The 25331-nt window shown below is 39.2% G+C and overlaps 2 protein-coding genes across 2 annotated transcripts in view; one reads left to right on the top strand and one right to left on the bottom strand.

Moving 5' to 3' along the window:
• Positions 1-283: 283 nt before the first annotated feature.
• On the bottom strand, positions 284-15617 carry OPN3 (opsin 3; the record flags this gene model as incomplete). The annotated part of the gene is made up of 4 exons (XM_084202036.1): positions 284-553; positions 3110-3361; positions 4314-4633; positions 15266-15617. The coding sequence occupies 4 exons, from the start codon at positions 15615-15617 to the stop codon at positions 284-286; spliced, it is 1194 nt and encodes a 397-aa protein (XP_084058162.1).
• Positions 15618-23071: 7454 nt separating this feature from the next.
• The window catches only part of WDR64 (WD repeat domain 64), a gene marked incomplete at both ends in the record, with an annotated part of 59857 nt that continues 57597 nt past the window's right edge, over positions 23072-25331 (top strand). The window contains 2 exons of the mRNA XM_084202636.1: positions 23072-23222; positions 23897-24027. Coding sequence (XP_084058762.1) covers positions 23072-23222; positions 23897-24027 — 282 coding nt within the window. The remainder of the gene's footprint in view (positions 23223-23896; positions 24028-25331) is intronic.

Raw genomic sequence — 25331 nt, 5'->3', positions numbered from 1 at the left:
CAATATGGAGAAAACATTAAAATACCAAAAGTTCTGAATGGCAATCATAAAATATGCTTTAAGAAAATTCAGAGTAATGACATCCATTAACAATTTTAGCAGAGATTTCCGTACTGTTACCAAAAGTGAACTAATTGGAGAGCTTCAGATGCTGAATCTCTTCAGTATTTCGCAGAAAAGAATGTGGTTTCCTTTGGCAGCCTGCAGACACTGCCCCTGAAACCAGACTCCAGCCTCAACAGTCTAGTGGCTGAAATCCATCTCATTCCCAGGTCTCTTCAGCTCATCCCTGCAATGGCTTTACTTGGATGACATTTACTTTTGTCTCATTGTGTTTACTGCTGTCATCTATTTGCTCAGTGTCATCACTGGTGATAATAAAAATGACAGAGGAAGAGCTGAAAGTCACTTTCTTCTTTGGCCTGTCCCCTGCTTTCTGAGACATAACTATGGGTCGTATTGGTTTGTCACTCCCTGTTGCTGGTGTCTCTTTCATTGTCCTCTGGAATCTCATCAGGCGAAAGCACAGGAGCTGCAAAAGGCAGCGTCGAAACTGCAAGAGAGAATGAACAGAATTATGTTCAGCCTCCTAAGCATCATTATCACCTACAGGCAACTGAAGGGCACAGTATGGTAAATGACTCAACTAAGAGACTTCTGCATACCTTCTGAGTTAGTTTCAGTAACAAAACATGCTGCCTTTGTAATGGGTACTTTTTTTCTCTACATCTGAATAGGATCACTGAGCCAACAGAGGGCACTGAAATGCAACTGTATATTTTACCAAACTACAAGCAAAAGACAAGAGGACTAGGCTCCAAAGTGTGCTATAGGTTTTGTTTCCATATGCAAAAATCAGACATTAGATCCATCAGGGAAAGAATATTCTCACAAATACTTCACAGGAGGATAGAGAGGGAAGGAACAAGGGGAGGAAGGGGATATGAAGGGATGTTTTCTTCCTTGAAACTAACTCCAAGGTCTGGAATTTTAACAGAAGTATTTAATGTCACAGATGTAAAATGAAATTTCAATTAGTAGTAACAGAGAAGTCAAATGTTCCCATTGAATATGGATGGAACAGAAGTCTTTCAGATAACCAGCAGCTACCTATGACACGGGAAGTCTGTTCTACTGTGTGACTAAATAATATGAGGTATTCAGTGAAAGCTCACACCAGCACACAGAATGGAAATTTGAGTCGTAGCACTGTATTAATACTCTAATTATGGTCTCCCCTTTAGCATAACAAAGATCCAAGCATGAAAGTTAAAGACGCATTCATTCAGTAGCTCCATGTCTGCACACATTTAAAGCTCAAACATGATCCTTTGGGTAAGAACCCTGGTTCTACAAGAAATAAGAGGGCAACTTTCCCTTTGTTTAATAACCTCTAACAAGAATTGCCTGGAATGTATGAAGAAGACTTCAATCAACCAACCAAAATACCAAAAAACCCCAAAACAAAAACATCAACAAACATCTGGGAGCAGGTGGGAAATAATGCACCTTTTCTCTGAAAAGGGGGTAGGACATTTCTTTTTAACAGCCTCCCATTTAGCTGTGTTAAGGATCACTCAGTATGATCCTGCATGGCCAGTGCCTCTGTTTTCCCAGATATCATGCAAGAAGCAATCTGACATGCCAAGTTCGAACAAGATTTTGCTGCAGAAAATTAATCCTACTCTGACACAAAGAAGGCAATAGGTCTGTCCTCTTGGGAAAGGAAGCTAGCTAATCACAAGATCTCATAGAAAGGATAATTTCAGAGAAAGAATGGTCATGTGGAAGCCTTGACAACTTCAGAGGTAATGATCTACTCAGAGTAGCAAAGAAGTTAGAAAGTACAAGCATGTTAGAACAACTCCAGGTAAAGGAAGGCTATCACAGAGAACTTGTTTTAGGATACCTTCTGAGGGTAAAATAATCAAAAACATTAAGCAAAAATACTATCACTTTGGTCCTAATCTGGAATTAGGGGCTAGAGTAAAAACTTCACAATGCATCTCCAATAAGTGTGTTCAGATGATTGATACTTATCCTGGCTGTGTTTTTATTGGCATTATACCTGGTACAAGTTTAATTTGCTGCTGGGTATCAGAACCAACAAAATGTTTTTCAGAAAGTATACTCTGCCTGACAACTAGGTACAGAGTCAGTGCCAGTGTATTTAAAAAGTCACTCTGTTGAAAAAGCCTTTTTGAATGTGACTGTTGTTAGCTTCCCATACGCAGGATAACTGATATTGTGCAGCCGTGTAACTGTGGATCAGCCTGCAGTGAAATGAGCTGTGGGGGAAGAACTGCAAGGTGTCACATTGGAGGCCTCCTGCTTTTACCCAGGAAAGCATTTAAGCTCGGCCTTGCCCTGGGTCCTGACTTGAGCTGCACTCAGCCTTTGCCTGGCTGCCCCCGTGGCTGATCAGACCCACTGGCTTGGCCTCCTTGTCCCTACAGGCTGCTGGCTGGCCCAGGCTGCTGCCCAGCAACTGCAAGCCAGTGTAGGAAATCACAGAAAATTCCATCTCTATAATGGGTTTAAAGGTAAGGAAAACTCAGCAAAACCCCTCCAGCAATCACTCATGGTTTTTTACCCTTTGCCAAGGGATTCTATTAAACTCCAGATACCTTTATACAATCTTAATCAATTACAGAAGTTTACAATGTGCATGGTACACTTCCAGTATCAGTCCTTGTGTTGCTATAACACAGAAGTCAGAGACAAATTTTTTTTATTCCTAAAAAATAAACACTGATTATTATAAACTTCCTCTGATAGAGTTCTACTGTGGTAAGGGAGTGATTCAAATGAGGTCTTCTAGGAGCAATCCATTTCACAGGTAAACTGTAAAAACTAGACATTCTGACACTCTTTCCTGTCCCTTTTGTGATTTAAATCTTTAAATTCACATATCAGCTAATTAAATTTATGATCTAGTAGTATTTAAGCAACATCAAGGATTTTATTTCTTCTAGATTGTTACCATTTATCCTAGCTGTTGAAATTTTTAAAATTTTTTTCAGATCAAAGTATATCAGACCTACACTTCACAAGTGTGATTGATACTGGCTACTAATAATTCAAACAAGAAAACCTTTAATGTACCTACCTTTCTACTCATGAAGATATAGATAACTGGATTATAAGCAGTGCTTGATTTGGCAAAGAAAGATGGGATGATAGCAACTGTTGGAGTTACAAGGTTGCTGTAGCCATATGTTATCAAGAGGGAGACCACTGCATAGGGCATCCAACAAATAAGGAATGTGGAGATCATCAAGAAACACATTTTAGCCACCTTCTTTTCATATCTTAGAAGTTTGATCACTTGAACTGTCTGGAAATCTTCTACACAGCGAAGCTGTAGAGAGAAAAAAAATTAGTAAAACAAAATAGCTTTATATTTTACTTGAACCTGAATAGTTCTATATTTATTTATAAGTAACTGACTTTCTTAGTTTAAGGCACAGTCTCCATACACCTTATCTTTTAAACCACAATTCTTCTGGAAGCTTTCATCATGTTTCTCAGATTTTATTCCCTACATTAAGTGTAAAAATACAAGCTGAGAAAAAATAGAATAGCTAATTTGCTAAAAGACAACAAATCCAGAGATGTAACAAAGCATGCTGCAGTTATAAGTACTTTAGAAAAATAACTTGCCCTCCTCTATTGCATATGCATATTCAGTTTATATTAGCTGTCCTTTGTCTGACTAGTTAGACAGTCCTGTAGATTCATGGAAAAAATATTTAGAGAAAAAAAAAGTCATAAATAGATTTCTCTGTACTGCTTTGTCACACAGTATGTTACCCTACAATCATGAAATCTCTAAAGCAGAATACTAGGCAGCAGGTTCCCATGTTACCTGAGTCATAAAATACAGAAAAGATAGGACATGCACATGAACATACTCCACAAATTATCTATTCTGCCAATACTGTTGACCATAAACTTGAGTGGGTCCAGACTAACTACCCACAGAATATGAGCCATTAACACTTTCTCATACAAAGGATTTGGATTGAATTTTCAGGTGAGGATCTTAAGTGGATCCTCACCTGAAAGCATAAGCCTTCCCTACTTCCTCCCAGTAAAACCACACAACAACTAGACCTTGGTAGCTCTTGGCTGGATCTCTCTCAATCCTACAACCTATCTAGTGGTACCTGACATAGATGAACATCAAATTTTCAAAAGTTTAAAAGGGAAGTGAGAGTGCAAATTTGGCTTGGATACAACCTTAATATACAGCTTCAACATTTTTCACTGACAATATTACATTAAGGGAAGTCTTACTTGAACTAACCTACCATTCTCACTGCATGGAGAATATGGCCATAGCAATAGGCCATGATCCCAACAGGTGCTACTAGACAGCCAAGGAAAAAAAGGAGCACAAAGGAGGTGTCATTGGGGTCTTTAGACTTCCAGTCCACCGAGCAACCTAACCCATGAATTTCCAGTGTGTATCTGTTCCAGCCCAAAAGAGGGGCTCCAGTCCAGGCCAGTGAGTACAGCCAGATGTACGTGATAGCCCGCCAAGACCACGAGAAGTCAATCACTTTGGCATGGACCACCCGAATGTAGCGTTCATAGGCAAGAGCAGTGAGAGTCATAATGGAAACAATTCCTGTAAAAAAAAAATAAAGAAAATCAATTAAATTATTCACAAATACTGTAAACAGGACTGCACTCCTCTTGATAAATGTTTCCTTAGCTAGCAGGTTAACTCAAAATTACCTAGCTCACATTATGAATCTAACACCAATAATATTTTTTGTGCATTACTCACTAACTACTAAGCCAAACAGAATCACCAACTTCTACCACTCAGAGTAGGATGCTGACATCTGATCCAGGATGTACAATGGCTAAGAAGTGGGACAAGGAAACAAGAGACTAAGCCAATACCTCTTCCTAAACATTACTTCATTCAGTGAGGTATCATGGTCCAAGGTTTGGGGTTTTTCCTGCTGGCAGTTGTTGTTATATGTTCCTTTGGGGTTTGTGGTTTCCTTTGGCTGTTTAGGGTTTTTAAAAGAAAAAGCTATCATATAAAGCTGAGATTATCAGCAATTAAAAAATCTCTTAGAAACTTAGTGAATTGAGAGTTCAAACTGAAATTAAAAAAGCCTTCAGCAACTGAAAGCAGAGATGTGCACCATTAATGTGAATAAAATGACTAGAATAATTCCAATTTATTTCAAGATATCCTGGAAGTCTTTGCATTCCAAGAAGAACCAGGAAGGCAAACCATTACATTGCTGAAGGTGTTCCATCTGAAAGACATTCAGTTATTTTGAGTGTCCTTTCCTATCTTGCTGCTTTCATAAAAATATCAGTCCTTGTTTATTTATGCACTGTCTTCCTTTTCTGTCCACCTCAAACCCAGTACATAATTATTAACATGTTACGACAGAAATCACACATTATCTTCAGCTCTCAGTATTACCCTATCCAGACACTTTTAAAATTTCATGAAGCTAAGGCATTTCTGTCTTGATTAGATTATAAGGATTTCTATTTCAATGGTCTGTAACACTTGATGATCAAAACCAAAATTGCCCATCAGGCAACTGCCAGACACCTGAAATCTGTTATGATTCAGTCATCAAGTTCATAAACAGAGGCTCTTAAACAACAAAAGCATGTGTTTCACAGCATTCTGTGAGATTATACAGATATATGTGTCTAAATCTATATAGATTTTATCTAATACAAAGCACAAAGTATTTTTTGATGCATACGCACAGTACTTAATTTCTCCAAGTACATTCATATGTGCCATAAGCTCTAAGAGGGTTAATTGTGCAGATTTCACTACCAAAGAGAGAACCATTTTATGCTCAACAGGAACCTGATCTCACTTGGAAAAAGGATAAACATTTATTGAAGATATATTAACAATAGAACAGAAGGAATAGCAACATAGATTTTAGGAAGGCAACTAAGAATAACAAAATCTAGAGAAACATTTAGTCTCTCTGTAAAGGTATTAAACAGCAAAAGCAGTTTATTATTAACTAAGTATCTCACAGGAGGACATCCTTTAGGATTCTAAAAAAAAATTACTTTATGCTGTAGTTATTGAAATATTCCTTTTTTATAAGAGGTGAGTTAGAAAGTTTTCTTGATTAAGGGAATTTCCCAGTCTAAACAAAAATGTGCCACACTTTTTCATAGGTCTCTTTAAAATGAAACAATTTTTTAATGTGGTTTTTTTCTAGTTATCTTTAAATCTTCATCATGAAAAGATGTAGATATTGTTGGCAATACAGTAACCTTTCACATTTAGTTTTGTACGGTTTTTTTCCTTGTATAAATCATTGCTGTAGAATTTCACTTTCATAGCATGAAATTGGACTAGCAAACGTGGATGAGAAGCTTTCCAAAGACCTAAGGCTAGGTTTGTTGCTGGGTTTTTTTGGGTTTTTGAAATGAAGTTGAAAAGTCCATCATGCCTTTTTTGGTGACCTAACATGCTGAAAATACATTGAACAATGTGGATCTAAGCAAAATATTAGTAAGTATTAGAAAATTACTACGGGATTTTATAGGTATTCTATAAAATCTGCACTTTCCTACAGAAAAAAAATATGTACACCATTCTACACTTATACTGGCTCAGGTAAGTCCTTTATTCAATCAAATGCAGTCTACTTCCTGAACACAAGATAAGACAACAAGTTCCCCTTCTGTTTCTCTTACCCAAATATTAGGAATTAAAAAAGTTTACCTGACAGTTATGATAGTCATCCACAGACACATTTATGGAGGAAAATCACATCACTCAACTAAAGGTTCTGTTAGCTTATATAGTGCACTGCAGATTTGTCTGATCAGTGGAGAGAAAGAGCAGCTCCTCAGGATGATGAGTCAGAATACCTAAATTAACCTTTTGCTCTTTACCACCTTCCTTCATTGAATGGTATTCAATGGCTAATGTCCCTGTGTGGTCTTAATACTTCCCCATCCCTTTTATGAGTGCTGAATTCTAGCCATGACAAAGTAATCAAAAGCATACATGCTTGGCTGAAAGTACAGGTGTTCACAAGCAATAATTTCCTAAGTCCTTGACATTCTCAAGGAAGTAAGTCATTGAATGCTCAGTATCTCTAAAAATCAGTATGTGCACATTTGAACAATGTTCTATCGAGGCCCTTTCAGTATAAAACCACTGCTCTTCAAAGACATACTTGAATTTTACTCCCTGAACTGTAAATGGGACCTAGGACAGCCTGTTGGACAGTATGCACCAAAATACAAATCCCTGTTCTGTTGGTATTCAAGGAGTGTCCAGCAGCACGCAGACATTGAGGCAGGAAATGCAGGTCACTGCACAAGATATATATGATTTATGCATGTGTATGGCTCTATTTTCTATGTTTCATTCAGTTTCTGTAGTCTAGTGCAGAGGAAAGCACTGAATTTTACTTCCCTCCCTGCCCCTACTCCTCTACAGGAGCTTTTCTGGAAATTATTCAATTTCATCCTGAGTTGCATATTTTAATATGATGAAATGCATGCTGATTAAAAAACCAAATCTGTTACAGAAAGCCATTATGGTTATTGTTTGGCTATTAGCCCCCTCTTAGCAAAAATACGCATTTCAAACCAATTTCTACCTTTTATCTGAAACAAATTTTGTTTTGCTTCTTGAGGTACTGGAGATCTACATATTTTAATTCAAGGCTAAGACCCAAGATTCTGAAAGCTGATTTACTCTACCAGCAATTCACTCTTTTAACTCTTTCCAAAAGACTTTATTGTGCAGTGTTTAAAGAGACTGCATGTCTGATATACAGATTTTCATCTCAGACGATTCCCCTATTTGTATGTGCTGACTATAAACATAAACACTCTTTGTGTTTAGGAACTGCTGCTAGTTTTAGCTCTGATTTAAGCCTGGGCAATTACCCTAGCACAAATGGGGTCATTCCCATTGAAGCTGCAGATAAATATAGAAAAACTGAAGTGTCTTCTTGTTTAAACCACTAGTTTGCAATTTCTATGTTGCAACTCCTCTTCTTCTCCAGCAGCCAGCCATACACAATCAGGGAGCAGTGACAAGCTACTTCTTGTTATTTGGATGTTTATGAAGAAAATTCTCATTTTTGTAATTTTGCATTGTTTTCCCACTGAAATACTGCATTTAGCGTAGATTTCATTATGTACCATATGTGCTAATAATCTCTTCCATATTCTGGGCTTTTTCAGGAGTCAGTTCTGGATACATCATTAAATACTTCAATCTGTATAGTGTAGGTCATCACAGAGAAGACTGTAAAACACAACTAAGCTGTACTGCATTATGCCACACAATGTGTATATTCTGACTTTGCAATCCTCAATTAGAAGAAAAATGTTGCAGTGCCTTCAGAACTGAAGTGTTACTTTCAACAAGTTTGAACAGTCACAACAGCTTCTGCCCTCTCCATGCAAGATACACCTTATTTTCATATTGAGCCCCTGCCCCAAGCATGGCCTACAATTTGATCAGAGGTGATTTCAAATATTCCCAAAGTCTGAGCATCTCTACAGAGCAACTGCAGCATAATGTAGCAAATAAGATCCATTCCTGAGACAGACTGTGGCTTCTGTCAAAGGCTGTGGAAGAGGTTTTACAGCAACTTCTGTGAGCCAGAGAGAAGTTTGATAAGAGGATACATGTTTAACCCTGAAAGAATTTTCTACCAAGGTTGTTGATGTAGAAACCAAGAAAAAAAGAAGGACAAATAAAAGAAACCTGCAACAGCTTATTCCAATAGGCATTTTGTTCATGACCAATGAGTAAAGTGTAAACTTATGAGTTTTATAAGAATGTATAAAAAGCATGCATGCTATAATAAAAACAGTTTGAAGCCTTCTGAAAATGGAGTGTGTTGCTTTGTATTGTCTCTGTCCCAACTACAACAAAAGGGCATATTATTTTCTATATCAATTAATCCTTTCCCTGCATTCAGGTGCTGAATGACTATTTTGCATACCTAATCACAGACGAAAGCCATCCTTCTGCAATCCCTCCTCACCTCTTTTCACATCTGAAAAGCCAGACAGCAGCAATTGAGTAGAAGCCACTTCCTGTCCATGGCAAGAAAAGGTGTTATTGCACTCCCTAGTTTTGTGCTACAAAGTATATAACCAGTCTATCTGAATTCAGCAATTAGGCATTGCAATAAGATTTAGGCACCAGCTATGTATCGCTTCTAATTTTACAAGTAATATTAACATCTGCATTCAAATCTAGGGAGGTGAAAAATTACTTCTCTTAGACATAAAATACTTCAAGTATATTTTATATGTAGCTGTCCTATAAAATTATGGTGAAATAAATCACCTCTTCCAGATTCAATACTCCAAGTGATTAACTTACTCGGGGGAAAAAAAAAAAAAAAGCTAAAGCTGAAAGCATGCTGATTGAGCCTCCAGCTATTTGTAACACAAGATCCTAAAACTATCTGCTGAGTAACAATTGAAAATGCTTTTAGTGAGATTAAATCAGTGCATATAACATACATGGGTAATGCAAGAGAGTGGCACAGGACATCACTGTCACTGTGCAGGGAAGAGCCTTAGTAACTGGCTGTAACTGGATGTGATGGCTGTAACTGAAGCCAGGTCCACAAGACACTCTCAAGCAATTAATCCCTACTTGAGTGTTTGGTGGGTATGGTAGTATCTATCACCTTGCCTTGAAACAAACAAATAAAAGAACCTCAGCTGTACACACAATCACTTTTCACAGGAGAGTACAGTCTGTAAAATTCTCGCAATTTTTCCCATCCTCTAGTTCACATTACTGGAATGGAGTATTCACCCAGATATTCAACATTGATTTGGTAGCTCATTGAGATCTAGTTGCTGCATACCAATGGTAATTTGTCTAGGAGGGACATAATACTTTAAATTAATTTGACATTAAAAGCTGGCAGCGCTTATTTTACCCTTACAGAAACAGCTTGCAGTTAGGAAAGACAGAGGTCTCTAATCACATTTCAGTAACAGTAGCCTTTCAATTGCAAACAAGGTTTAATGATACAAAGCCTACCCTAGAGTACACCCTATGCAATCTTCTGTCAAGAGACTGCCTCAGATAAAGAGTTTTGCTGCCTGTTCCTCAAGACCATTCCTGTTATCAACCAGTTTTTTCACTCCTTTCTTCCACTGCACAATTAAACTTAGAAGGTGTGAGAACACCAGTACTGGCCAATGGTTTAGCTACCATTACTTTTAGCTGAAGTGATTTATGCTTGAGGGGTTATGTGTGTATGCTCCACATGACAAGAGCAGCTTACCTCAAAACCCTCAGGGCCTATTTCAGTGTACAGAAGGTATTAGAGCAGACACCTACTGCCTGGGGGTGAGAAGTACACAAATTTCTCTTGTGCACATCAAGTTCTGACAGCCACTGGCATGAAAAAAACCCCTTAAATATCTGTGAGAACCCAGCAGATATACACAAAGAACATGACATCCTGGCCCTGTATATCACAATTACCCTCCTATCTGAAGAAAGAAATCATCTATGTCCACTAACCAAGATTTTTGGGTATGTTTAGCTGTCAGGTGTCTTCTCTAGAAATCATAACCAAAAAGCTATGCTGTCAGTGATAGCACACCTCCCAGATATGAGTTGTGTTGCTAAATCAGATAAAGAGATTACACAGATCTCTACTACTTACGGCTTGGTCGACTACAGACAGGGAAGCGTTAGAAGCATTTTACATAAAGAGAGGGTGGCAGATGCAGTGGGGCCAGCATAGAGCTGACTGCACACCTCCATAGAAAGGTGACCCTCATGGTATAAATATATCACTTAATTGATGTGCAGCTATCATATCACACCAGGATACACCACCTGTACCAAAATAAACACTGGAACTCAGTGAAACAAAATTAAATGAGGATTAGTGTCTAAAACAGACAACTGCATCAGGAAAGCTTAGACTAAGACTTGTCAGGTAATCATTTATGTCGTTTTTCCCTACACTAATATAAGAGGTGCTAGGAATGGCTTTGTAGTAGGGAAAAAAAGCCCTTCTTGGGGCCTCTGCTATGAAGACACGTACCTAAACTGTATCTTGACTTCAGACTCTAATGAGTAAAAATTGTGTTATTTGCGTGATGAGGACAGAGATTCAGTGGTGAAAACGATCAGTTTTGCACTTTAGCAAGCAGGTCTCTGCACCTTCTAAAGGTTCAATGAAAATCTTTCAAGTCACAGAAAACATAGGCAGTAGCACAAACATCAGGCTCTGAGCTGTGCAATGCAACTCGAGCAGATGTTACTACATGGGCTTGTCTCAAGAGAAAGTTATGATAACTCAGAAGTAGACTATTGTAAGGAACACAAAAACCAGCCATTTACTCTTAGACAATCTGTAGTTATGCTGCCATCTTCTCAACTTAAAAGTTTCAGACTGTGAACATCTGCTTACAGTGTCTAAGTTCCAGATCCCACCATGCCTCCAACTGGCTGGCAAAATGAGAAGCAGTCTAAGAAAATGCTCAATTCTTCAATGCAAAATTATTAGAAGTGTAGAGAGTGCCTTCATACCTGTGAGGGGGGGAAAGAAGCTGCCATTTATTCTGTAATGAAGGCTTCTGAAAATATAGATGCTACCAGCTTATTTTAAGCACAAACGCCACCTAGGCATTTAATCATATTGAAATCCTTAAGAGGAACACAGAAATATCTTGATCTTGGTTTTCAAAAATCTGTGAGGAAAACCACTATAACAACACCTGAAAATTTAAAATAAAGCTGCTGAATCATGATTTTCAACATGATTCCTGATTAACTACAGCAATTAGGAAGAATCTGATTTTTAAAATTGTTGAGACTTAGCTCTGAATTTAAAGTGAAAATCACATTAAAAAAAAAAAAAACAGATTTAATAATTTGTCCCAAATTTGTTTACTATCAGCGGAACCTCTCATTTAGAACTCAACACATGCAGAGAACAACTTACAGTATGCATTGGGTCTTAGGGGCTGTTCTTCTGATTTAAAAAGATGCATAAAGATGGAAAGTAAGACTGAACAGCCTTCAGGCCTGAAGGGCTGGCACAGAAAGCTCACATAGCAATGTCCAAGATCATACCCAAGAATGAATCACAAAAGCTGTAAATAAAGAGGTTTTGGTCAGCTCATCCAAAAATGAGCCAGACTAGGTCCAACCCCAGGACATGGCCACACCACTAAAGTAACCTCATGTGATCTGTTATGGTTTCATAGACTCCATATCCATGGTATCAGAGCTACCCCCACTTTATTCTAGAAACATCTTTATTATGTCATTGTGGCTAACTGAGCAATGAACACTGCAAAGCTGTAAGTACTCTTCTTAGTTAATGAGAATTTCACTTCTGAAAGCTGTCAATTTTGTAGGTCTTCTGATCAATGAATGTACTTCACATTCCCAAAGGTTCCTCAGGAGAGTCTTATACTTTCAGAAGCACTTGTAAGTTACACACAAGTAAGACATTACATTACTTTCCCTACCACTATCACCTCAAGATAACAGGGGGCTTGGGCTGTTACACACAAGAGAAGTGTATTTACAAAGGCAATACCTGGTTGCTCTGAATGAAATCGTTAATCAGTGTCTTCACCACTACCGGGGGAAAAAAATAAAGAAACAAACAACAAAAGAAAAAATTCCACCCAATGAAAAACCAGGGAAAAAAAACACCAACAAAAAATTCCCAAACAAAAAAATAGAAAAACAAAGAAAAAAAACCCAACCAAAATATCTAACCCCAAACAACAACAAAACATTACCAAACAGGAAGAAACAAACAAACAAAAGACCATCAAATTACTGGTTTTTTCATAAACACATTACAAAATGAAAATAGAAGCCATGGTAGCAATAATCTAGATGGCAAACAGAGTATGATGCTACCTGAGGGGCATCATTTACAATTTTTTTTTTCCTCAGCATTGACATGCCCCTGCTTTTCTATGCAGGTGGGGAACCACGTATCTCCAAAAGCAGGAAAGAACAATCCTTCTATTTCTAGATGAGAATATGAAAACAATACTGTGGAGGTTAAAATTAGACATCACTTTTTCAGATTATGATTCAGAATATTCCATTATAATAGCCAAGTTAAATATTTTCTATTGCTTTACATGGCAGCTGAAAAAAGTAAACTAAGGCATCATTCCTGAACATTACGTTGTGAATTTACAATCCACTTCCATATGATCAACTACACATAAACATACACTTTTATAATAATAATAATAATTCAAAAATTCTTCCCAATGAAGCACGAACATAGCATGACCCACCACAGGAAGATGAAATTTTACAAACCATAGATTCTAACTTGACTACTCTCTAGACAAGGCCCATGAATTTGCCTACATTTCTTTGGGAAAAAAAATCTTAAATAGAGGGATGCAGGAAAGCATCAACGCTAAATATATTTATAGCAACAAATTATGTAGCATACCTCAAAATAAACAGAAATTGAAAGTCACATGTGATCAAGCAATTTCCTTGCCACTTTATATATCTCATTGTTTCTATTTCTACTATTTCAGAAGATGGTACAAGATTATTATAGTCTGGTTTTTTACCCTTACTACATATTTCATTTTTTGAGCCTATATGGAAAATGCCTCCATCAAAAATAATAAGTATAGCATAGAAGAGATAAAGGTATCTGTACTTTATATCCCCTGTGTAAGATTAACATTCAGTTGTCTGGCAGCATCTGTTTGGCAGACAAGTACTTGAGTTTCTCAAGAATTTGAACAGCCTGAGGGATGGAGACAACCTCATGCCAGCGAGGTGCTCTAGTACTTTTCCTGATCCCAACAGCTACACAAACATCTGAGATCTGTGCACTGCAGAAATTATCTGGTACCAAACACTGCACAAATGATTAACTACATCCCACACCCACCATGACTTTCAAGACATAAAATTTTTGCTGCACTATGCAGCAGGAGTCAAATCAAGCATGAGCAATCATGCACCTTCGCACAGTAGCCACAAAATGCTGACCACAGAGCCATGTGAAAAAAAGGTTATATGTGCAGGAAAGCTACAAAGCTTATTGAAGACTTTAACGTGTCACCTCAGAGTAAATTTTCAGTGTATATACATCCAGTGGGTGCATTGCGATCCACCTCTAATTTATATACCTCTGCTAGAAGGAGTATCTAACAGGAGCTTTAGATTTTGTTACTGCTTAGCCAAACATTTACTTTCACCATTAGAAATATGAGTGTCTTCTTCTGCAGCATCTTTTACTGATAAAGAAAAAGCAATATTCCTTTTAAGAGGCTGCATGTACATAGCTAGACTGCAGCCTATTCTTCTGCAGAGTTATGCAAAGGGTATGTATTCATTTCAGGAAGGAAAGCAGTAAAGAGCTTTGAAAATGGAAATAGTGTAAGTACTCCTCCTGCAATGCTAACACTGCAATCAGTGGTTTCCCAAAGCCCAACCGTGACACCTTTATGACTGAAAGATGGTACCCGAATTTCACACATGGATAAGGAAATTCAAGGCACTGCCACACACTGCGTAGCTTTATAAACAGACAAGTCACAACACTGAGAAGGCTGCTTGGGAGCAGCTTTCCACCTGTTCCATGGAGGCAGAACACTGCTGACCCTACACCCAGAGTCATACGTGCTCCTTATCCACAGACTGCAGCACTTCCTCCAAAATACAGCGGTCTATGCTCATGAATTCTGCGCATCACTCAGTCAACTAGAGACCTCTTCTAACAGCATTGATGCCCTTTTCCCTACACGTCCCATTACACCTTACACAGGCAAAGGCAGGAGGTCAGAAAACTGATTCTCGAATAATTTCTCTTTTTGCTTCGGGCCGTTTTCTCCCGCACTGTCGCTCTTTTTTTTACCAAAAAGCCCCGGCTCTACCCAACCTCCACCTCAGCCCCCTTGCCAGGGCGGCGACTGAATCCCCGGGGCCGGACTGCCCCGCGGGAGCGGCCGGGATGCGGCGGTTGGGGCAGCGGGGATGGAGCGGCTGCGGCCGGCAGGCAGCGGTTGGGGCGGTTGGGAAGCGGCGGGGATGGGGCGGTTGGGAAGCGGTGACGGGGCGGTTGGGGCGGTTGGGAAGCGGCGGGGACGGGGCTGTTGGGGCGGTTGGGAAGCGGCGGGGATGGGGCGGTTGGGAAGCGGAGACGGGGCGCTGTACCGCCGGTACTAGCAGCCGAGGAAGGACCCAGTAGGACAGGGAGGGACAGGCGGCGCCCGCGGCCCCAGCACCCACCGAAGAGGCTGCTGCTGAAGCCGTCCCAGACGCAGCCGGCGGCGTCCCACACCCAGCGGCTCCTCAGGCAGGACATAAAGGTAAGGCTCACGCCGAAGACGGAGACCAGCAGGTCGCTGAGGCTGATGTTGACGAGGAAGAGGTTGGTGGGCGTGCGGAGCCGCTTGAACTTGTAGTAGAGCACCAGTACCAGCAAGTTGTTGCACAAGCCCAGCATACCGATGGTGGCGACCAGCAGCGCCAGCAGCTCGTAGGTACCGGCGCTGAAGAGGGGCCGCTCGCCCGGCACCTCCTGCTCGGGCGCCGCGGGCTCCGGGCGGCTGGAGGTGCCCGTGCCGTTCCCCACGGGCATGGCTCCCGGCCGGAGGGGGCTAAGCCTCCCGGCCCGCTCCCAGCCCCATCGCACGCCGGTGCTCCGGGCAGGAGGAGGAGTCCCCGCGGCCTTCCCGCCCACGGAGGGCGCGCCCTCGGGTGGCTTCGCCCTCGCCTGCCCCGGGGCGTGCCCGGCCTGGGCATGGCTCCTTCTGAACGAGCCGGTGTTGTCGCCCTGTTGCCGCGGTGAGCAGCCCGGTTGTGGCCGGGATGTGGCTGTTGTTTCCTCTTCCTTAAAAATCTTTGCTCTTTGGCTGGGCTACGGCTGCCGCCAGCAGCGCTTCCCTCACGGGGACCGCGTTCGGACAGACCTGCTCCGCGGCCGGCTCCGGGAAGAGGTAGAACCGGAATTTAGGCTTCTTCCCCAGATGTTCTGCCAATGAGGACTCCTATTATGGCAGTAGTGTCTTCTCGGGAGGTTCCCTGCTGTGCTCACAGCTTGCCTGTAGGAGTTGGAGCCCCACAAAGCGACCCGGCAACGCCATGGCCCGTGCAAACCTGTGGTGTGAGTGAACTCTTTGTCAGCCATGGCAAGCAGGACACCACAGTTCGCACCGTGAAGTCGCCTGTTCTATACCCGTGTCTCCAGTGTGTGTTGTACAGGGATACGGGGCTGCTGTGTACATCTCTAGCTGCTGTTAAGCACGGTGTTTCCCTGAGTCCCAGCTGTGTTAGGGTGTCTCCAAACCCAACCCACCCCGGCGTGTTTCACAGGGAATTTTGCTCACCATGGTTCTGCACCCAAAATGCCATGCCAGACCAAGCATCAGTTTTCCTCACAGGAAGACCTCTAATTTGTTTGCTTTAGTATGTATTTATATGTGACAGCCTTCTTAAGGGCCCAAAGAAAACTTTCAGTTTAGGTCTATTCTTACTCTAGTTAAAAAAAAAAAAAAATCAGCTGTGAAAGAAATTTTAATGTTTTAGTGGATACATGTCTTGTCAAAAAATAGGTTTTTTTCTTCTCTTATACACTGTGGTATTAAATGCTCTAGATTAAAGGTGAACTGAGACTGAAAATGTGGATAGTTGAGGTAGGTTTGATGTCTTTCAAAACAAACCTATATACAAATTATGGGCTTCTCATGGCAGTAAATTTTATATGACAAATTACTGCTGCAATACAAGGCAGTAGGAATAAAGTCATAGGTCAGAAAAATTAAACACTGTTTAAAGTACCTACTCTTATTAAAGTTAACTTTATTTATTATCCATTAAGTTAAATCCCTCATATATGATGTAATCAGTAATTGAAACTTACTTTAAAAAGCTAGTTCAGTCTGTTTCTTCATTACTGGTTTCTTCCTCAGGGGTTTTCTCTCTGCAAAAGAATGAGCAGCTTCCTTTCTCAAGATCAATTATATTTTTTTTTTACCATAAAAGCTGTATTTACAGAACACATGACCTTCCAAAATTTCCAGTAATAGACCGCAGTACTTGAGCATCAGTTTTAGGAAAGGCATAATTTTGTCTTTCCTTATCCACAAAAGAATTTTACCTGTACATGACAGACCATGAGCAAAATTATTGTGTCAATGCACAGTTATGGGTTTGTTTAGGACCATCACTGCATTTTAAAATGACATGACGGTACCAAATTAATACTACACCTCACTGAGAACAAAACATCTCTATCTTCTGCCTCTAAAGGCAAATCTTAAATTGTGTACCTTTTTATCCCTGCAAAATGAAAGGAGAGAAAAGGTGGTAAGAAGAGGAGGGAAAATTTAATGTAGTGATTAGTACATTCCAGATAACATAGTGTCCATTGGCAGATTCCATTATACACTTAGGGTTTCTGAGAGGTACTTCACTGGAGCACCTGTCAGAAATGTTCCCTCTAGATGTCTTTGAATTTATAGAAGGTAAGAGAACCCATAACTTGCATTTTATAAAGATCATATCTCAGAATGTCTGGTTGGGGCTTTTTCATAGCAAAACTAAATAGATCCATAGGTGTGCAATCTCTCCAGTGCTTTATTTGCAAAGATCACTTTATTAATACTGTCAAATTGCTAATGTTATTCAAGTGGTCTTGGATACTTCATGAGCAGAGTTCCATTTGTCTTCCATGCAGTGTCACTTCTCATATGAGGCACAACAAAAAGAAATGCTGTTTTATTGTATAATCAGGTCAAAGGCAAAGCTGGAAATGGAACCTTGACCCCAATTCTAGTCTGGATTCTGTTTTACCTAACCCACTCTAGAACCAATGCAGCTATGGTTTTAATAATCTAATTAATTATTAAGTCAATCCTTTTCTGCTGCAAAAAAGGTTTTACCTTTATTTTTACCATTGTATGAAAGGATAGACCAGAACCCTAACAGTGTATGTGTGTGACATACAGGGAATGCATTGGCCATAAATTTTCAGGTGGCCAACATATGCTTACATATGCACAAGACAAACCTTAAAACCCAGCCTTGGAACTAATAATTCACAAGTAGAAAGTTTGCAGATGTCTGGGGCTGTCTTCAAAAGTTTTTAGTATTTAGTAATTTGGAATGTTTCATCACACCAGAGCACTGTCACATGGTAGAGCTGAAGATTCTGAAGCAGAGTAAATAAACTTTCAAAGTCACTGCTACTCTCTAAGCTTGGGTAGAAATACAAACCACAAATGTGACTCCCAGTTTAACTGCACTGTTAAAAATGTCTGGCCTTTTGCAGTGAGAACATTGTGGAGTGGAAAAAGAGTGCTTTAAGGCATTCAAGAGACCTGTTTCATTTTATGTTCACTGACTTATGTGTTGCTTTCACTCATTTTCTCTGTTCTCTGTCTTTTGCTAGTGTGCCTTTGAAGTTACATGCTCTTTCCTATCTTTCATGACAAGGAGAGAGTGAGCAGGAAAGTCAGGCTTTTGTCCATATTAAATACATTTGTTCTAGGAGTCAGATAATGCTGGGGTTTTCATGCCTGTTCTGAACTTTGTAAGCTTATTATTTCTAAGGGCATCGTATAGAGCCAGAATGCAGGCTGCTCAAAAACCAAAACAAAACAAAACTTCCCAAAAACTCTGGCTACCTAGCTTCAGCCTTTTTTGCTTTTTACAGTGTTCTCCTGGCATATTTTTTTTCTTACATGTTGTTTTTTACTATTCTTTACCCTTAGAGACAGATGGAAGCCAAGTGATTATTTACTGTATCTATATATAGCTGCAGGGTATATCCACAGAGCAAGTGTGAGTGTGCACAGAAGAAATCTTTCATCTGTTGCCAACCTCTTGGCAATAAAATGAGGCTTTTAATATAGATCTACACTTGTTGATAATGCAATTAAAACAAAACAAAACAAAACAAAATGTACCCCGAATCCTAATGGCAGAGGTTTAAAGATAGGGCTTCGTCTTGCAGAACTTGTAATCCTAAATGTATAATCTAGTCCATATTGGGATGTGAACTTTAAATCATAAAGCGGGTAATGTTGCAAGATTGTGAGAATATTCTGGGCTGAGAGAAGTGCTTGGCTCAGACACAGTTCACTGAAGCAAGCACAGGTGTTTTCAGTGGGGGAAGGGGACACAAGCAGGCTGTCCTGGGAGGTGGTGGCGAGTGGTCAGAGCATCTGTGCTGCAGCTGGAAGTTGGCTGCAGCCTGTTCCGTGATGGGTGAGCTCTCGTATACCTGACATGTGTACAAAGAACTGTACTAGCTGCAGTTGTGAGTCATCTCACCTAAATGATGCATTTGAAAGTTAAGCACTTAAGACCAGTAAGATGAATCACCCTCTGGAATTTTTTATTGACTGGCACATAAGATGACTTGAGTAATTAACTTTTAGATGCCTAAGTTAGATGAGATGAAACCTTTGTAGGACTGTACTATGTGTTTAGGAGGCAGATGCATATTGATGCCTCTGTGACACCTGTTTCTTGCAGAGTAGATTAAAAGAGGTGGTGATATATGCTTGTGCCTGCTGGCATCATGATGTCCTTGGTTGTACAGACACAGCTCATAAGGCAGGCTGAACTCTAAACACTAGCATAGTATAACCATTATAAGACCAGCAACACCAGTGTTTGCAACAATATAACTTTTAAATTCATTTGTGATATAAACTGGTTTCTTTTAAGGAATAATCTTGCATAGTAGTTCATACTTATGCTGCAGCTTCTTGTTAGTGTGACAAACACAAAGTGATAGCTTGCAAGCTCACTGCCTTGTTGTCATTTTCCAGAGCCCAACATACAAATCAATATATAGTTCATAGGAAATACAGTTTTTAAAACTATCACTTGGTCATTTCAGCTGCTGTTAGTGACAGAGAGGAGCAGATGCACTTTACAGCAAGGAGCACAATACTCCTGGTGAGGTGTTAATATCGAAAGAAAGGTGAATAATTGAGCCAGGAGAAAAAAAGAGTGAGCTAATGTAAATGTCAACATAATAGCACCCTTAAACACTGTTTCATAGAAGAAATTTAATTTTGGCAATGCTAACATTTATTACTTGCCCAGCTCCATACTGGTCAGAGAATTCAGTCAGTCTGAACTGAAGCATCTCTATCCTGATTCAACTTAAACACAGCCAGGTTTAACAGGGATGTTTATCAGGAAGAGACAGCAAAGGATGGGTAAGTTTATCAAAGAAAGCATCTTCAATTTTTTCCCTTTTAAATGACTGGACTTGACCAAAATCAGAGTCAGAAACAGTCTTTTATGTCCCAGATCCTCTTTAGGGACAACTAAGGCCAGTTTAGATCCACTGTGTGATCCACTTCGGGCTGTTCTGAACCATCATTTTACTTGGGGAGAATTTGCTTTTGCATGAGACCACCAGGAAGAGTGACTGGCAGCCTGGTACAGGCAGGAAAAAAGATCTATCACCTTTGCTGTTTGTCTTCTTCAGTAGGTTTGGGTTATTTGTTATGAGACGTTGAATTACATGGTCAGAATTTTAAAACTTGCATGGCATTTCATAGACTTATGGTAGTTATTGAGATAAAGATTGAAAATTATTGATTTTTCAAATGAGGTGCCAATCCTACAATGAACTTGCTGCAGCTGTTCTCTGCACCCATACAGACATATAATTTTCTTTGAATCTGAGAATTTCCAATGATTGAGACTAATAAGATTATGTGGTAAGAAGAGTTGAAAGAGTCAGCTTCTGAATATACATCAATTATATCATATTCCATATCCAGTGCTTTCCACACTGTCAGTAAGAGAGACTGAGGGAAATGCTTTTCATTCAGTTAATGCTACTGTAGGGCTACTAATGCAAGGACTTCCTGACTCATCAATTAAATATTGAATTTGCTTTTTAGACTTCGCTTATCTTCTAATGCAATTCCTATCTTCTCTACTTTTTTTTTTCAGTCCACTCAGTCATCACATCTTATTTTTAAATTCTACTGTACTTTGTTTATTTATTTTAAACACCAAAGACAACAGAATCAACTGGTACTAGAAGCAGTGATTCCTTATTTGGGGTTTCTTTGTGTTTTCATTGTGTTACATAACATGATGTTTTGCAAGAGAACAAAACATAAATTTCTGTTCTTAACTTCTCTGTTCTGAGGGTAGATGCTAAAAACCCTTTATGAACCTTAAAACACTGATATTAACTGGGAAATGAGAATATAACCTGATGTCATACAAGCTTAGATGAGGGAGACTGGAAAAATTAATCAACAGGAAGCACTGCATAACAAGAATTCAGCTGGAGGCAGTATGTCAAATACACAACTCTAACCAAGGTCAAATACACAACTCTAACCAAGATATAATATCCGACCAGCCACTGAGTACCTTGACACAAGGAAATATTTTGCTGGATAATTACTGTTGGAAACAGCAAAAATGTGTCCTCAAGCTTTCCCTCCCTTTTTCAGGTATCATTGCTGCTTTTCTCTGCCAAGTTCTTTTCCTTATTCTAATCAAAAGAAATGCTCATTATGGTAGAACAGAAGTACCCAGAAACTTTTGGTTCTCCCTCTTGAAATGATAGAATTACAGGCTGTTGGATTGCTTGTGTTAGGTAGCATATCATGAGACACCACGTTCCCTGAAGAACTAGCTATTTCATGCAGAGATACTTCCATGCATTATTTTTTGTAACTGTTTAATGCCAATTAGTTGCTTTCTCTATATGTTTCAAAAAATGTCATTTAGCTGATACGTTGAGTGTGTGTGAAGACTACTGCCTTTATTTGTTTTGGTTTTTTGAAGTGGCTGGAATATTCTTGACACATGCCTGTTTGATAAAAATCCTCTAGATTGCCATGAGGAAATATAAAATATAATTTCTCCTTTTCAACTACAGAGTCTCCATAGAGCTAGGACTCCATGCTCAGGAATCCAAGAAAGCCTTATCCTGTAAACCTGACATCACCTTTGGGTGAAGTAATAGCAAAGTGGATCTGGAGATCAGTAGTTAAAGAACAATACAAAGAAATTGATCAGTGTGGTCTACAGAAAAGTGAGTTTAACAAATAGTCTGAAATTCATCATTTGCCTATTCTGGTATAGCTCAGTAACATGGCATTAATATCATTTAAAGATATTGAAAATATGAAAAATATGCAGAAGAATCACAATTATATTGAAACCTAAAGGAAAGGAGAAATATTCCAGATAAAAAGGCTTCTAGTACAAAAATGTACCAACTAAATTAGTGAAGATATTACAGGAACTGTTGAAAGGAAGCATAAGCCACACAAAGAGGCTTAAATTTTGACAGTTTGTGTAATTATGCTTTGAAACAAACATGTTGGATTCTCCATATTTTTGTGTCTCAAGATCAACACTTGACACCTTACCACAAGTTATATTTTAGAACAAAGTTTTGTGCTCCATGTAGTGATAAATGGCTGACATTTATTGATCTGTAACATAAAGGAGGTGACAGTAGAGCTAAAGGTCAGATCTACTCATGCAATTAATACATGCTCAGTGCTGTCCACCCCTTCAGCTCTCTCCCCAGAGAAACATTTGGAAAAATGTTACTAAAAGCCTGGGGGGAAATACCTATCTGGAGACACTCAAAAACCACCTGGATGCATTCCTGAGTCACCTGCTTTTAAGTGACCCTGCCTTGGCAGTCAGGTTGGCCTGTATGATCTCCAGAAGTCCCTTCCAACCCTAACTATTCTGTGAAAAAAAACATGAAGTCTTTCTGTCACCAATTACATGAGATAAAATGAAATAATCTCATATGCCAGGATACTTAGTGATCCTGGTTCATGACCTGGGGGCACTCAGTGAGTAGGATTCTGTGATGTGATGGGATGTTGTGACATCCATAGTTCACTACACTGTTTGCCAGCTCAAGATGCTAAGCTAGGGTCTCCTCTTTTTTATTATGTAATGTTTGATATACCTGTCATGCAGCTGCATCTCACATGAACTCAGGTGGGAGTTAAAGGAATAAAGCAAGGCTTGGACATGGCTGTAAGAAGAGCTCTCCCTCTTGTCTTCTTTTCATAAAGGATGTCTGGAAAGAAGGGTCGTGATAAGGAGGGTTGCTTTGCTCTTGAATCAATTGATTTCAAGCATGCTTTGGAGCAGTTCCAGAATCTAGTTAAAAAGATGATCATCCAGACGACCAAGGAGAGTTCAGGCTTGTATATTAAAGATGATGGTAAGAGATACTAATTGGTATGGTAGTGTAATTTTCATATGGAGAGAACATATCATAGAGAGATGATAATTTTCTTCAAATTAGTCTTCTAACTGTAACTGATTTTTACAGGAAATAGAGAATTGTGAAATTTCTTTTTTCCTGTTAGGATTTCTGGCCAAATTATAAGGCCAAAGTGATCACTCAGAAAATAGAATTGGTGGAGTTGCCACATATAGAAGTTAGCATGATGCTAACTTGTTTCTGTAAAAGCACAAACTTGATAAATTATGTAATTACAGTAACTAATTGTAAATAACGTGGGTAAAATTTTGCTTTTCGCAATGCAAGTGGTTATTGCTGCTTGAAAGGATAAACTTTATCCCACACACCATTCAGGTGCAAAAAACCAAATCAGAATTATGGTAAGTAAGGGAAGAAAAAAAGAAGTGAGAAATGTTTATCTATTATTTTATCTGTTTCATGTCAGGGATTGCAAATTAGGTCGTTTTGAAAAGAGTAAATATTAGGACTGATTTTTTTTCTTCCAAATGCTTTAGTGAATACAATGTGAGAAGCTGAAACTTCCATGCTATTGGTATTGAAGGAGAAATAAAACCAGAGGCAGGGTGGATAAGAAAGGAATCTGTAGCTTGCTAGTTTTAAACTGTGTGGACATTGTTCCTCCCATACAGATGAGATAGATTATGAAAAGTTCTATAAAACCACACGAACACTTTTTGGTTCAGCAGTCAAGGATCAGGATATTCAGGCCTTTTTCAGGAAGATTGTGAGCAACCCTGACGAAAAGCCAGAATGGACTGAGGTAAGGTTTTCTAAAGTTTTCTTAAATATGAAAAACTAATTAGAATTTTAAATGGTGACAGTATTTATCTGTTGATTGTGTCTTGTTCACAAGTCTGTTGTTCCTGAGCTCCAAGGCAGAATGAGGCACTCTCTTGTTATTTGTCCTAGCTGCCTGAAGCCTGGATGTGTTCAGTCTTCAGAACTACTTCAATGATGTGCGTTATCCTCAGGCTTCTTGACAGAAAGCAAAATCTCTTACGACTACAGTATGCCATTTGTGCTCTGAGGATAAGTCTATCTTTAGCCAAACCTTCAGAAATGCTTCCTCTTTTTCTCCTCTCCTCTCTTTTCTCTTACCTCTAGCTTCCTTGCCTTTCTCTTCTCCTGTTCACAACATAAATCTGGCCCTTACTTTGAGTATGAAGCCTTAAAGGTAGGGCAGCACTTCAGTAGAGTTTTTGAACTAGAGAATTATGCATATACTATTTAGTCCTGTAGATGAATTAGATGTTTGTAATCAATTTTTTTGTGTGTCTAATATTGGTAAATAGCAACCCTTTGTAAAAAGCATTTAAGAATGAGGTAACTGTGAAATGGTAGATGTGATTTATCATCTTTGCCTCTGTCTGCACATATATTAAGGATTTCCTCTGCCAGAGTTGCAATGCTCTCTGTGTGCACTCCCTTCCTGGGTTTTTAATCTATCAATTTGTAAGTTATTTCTGAATCCACCTGAGAAGATTATCTCCATAGCACCCAGTCTTTCACATTTTGTGAAAAAAGTACTCGGTCGGGATTTTTTAAGCGTGGTGCTCCTTTTTATTTGCACGTTTTGAGAAATGAACACTTGCTCTAGAAATGTGTCTTTTCTTAAGGTATTTACCATGGATTGTGTTTCAGGTAACTGTTCTTTAAAATTACTGATTCTTAGATTGTTAGAGCCAATCCTTTTCAAGAGCACCCATCATCATATATTGCTACAAGATTTTTTGGTTGTTTCTTACCTGAAGACAGAATTGTGCAGAAGAGACATAACTCCCAGCACACAGTGGCTTTCCTACGATAGCATAGGAGGCATGGCAAATCTTTGCTGGACCTAAAGTCTTATGGCAGGGTATTAGCAAGTGACATGAACTATGAATTCGACAACATATTTACATTTTATGTTACTCTGGAACACCATGCTAATATTGGAATCTTGAAGATACCCAACCATCTGTTCCTTACATGTTATCAACAATTGTTATCAAGTGATTTCCTAGTATCATTCTAAAAGCAGTGTGTTCAGTCATTTCTATTTAATAAGGTTCTGTATGGGAACAT

Source organism: Fringilla coelebs (assembly GCF_963513975.1).
Source record: "Fringilla coelebs genome assembly, chromosome: 3".
NCBI classification, from domain to species: domain Eukaryota; kingdom Metazoa; phylum Chordata; class Aves; order Passeriformes; family Fringillidae; genus Fringilla; species Fringilla coelebs.
Note: the sequence above shows the minus strand (reverse complement) of the source record. Positions and strands in the feature narration are given on the sequence as shown.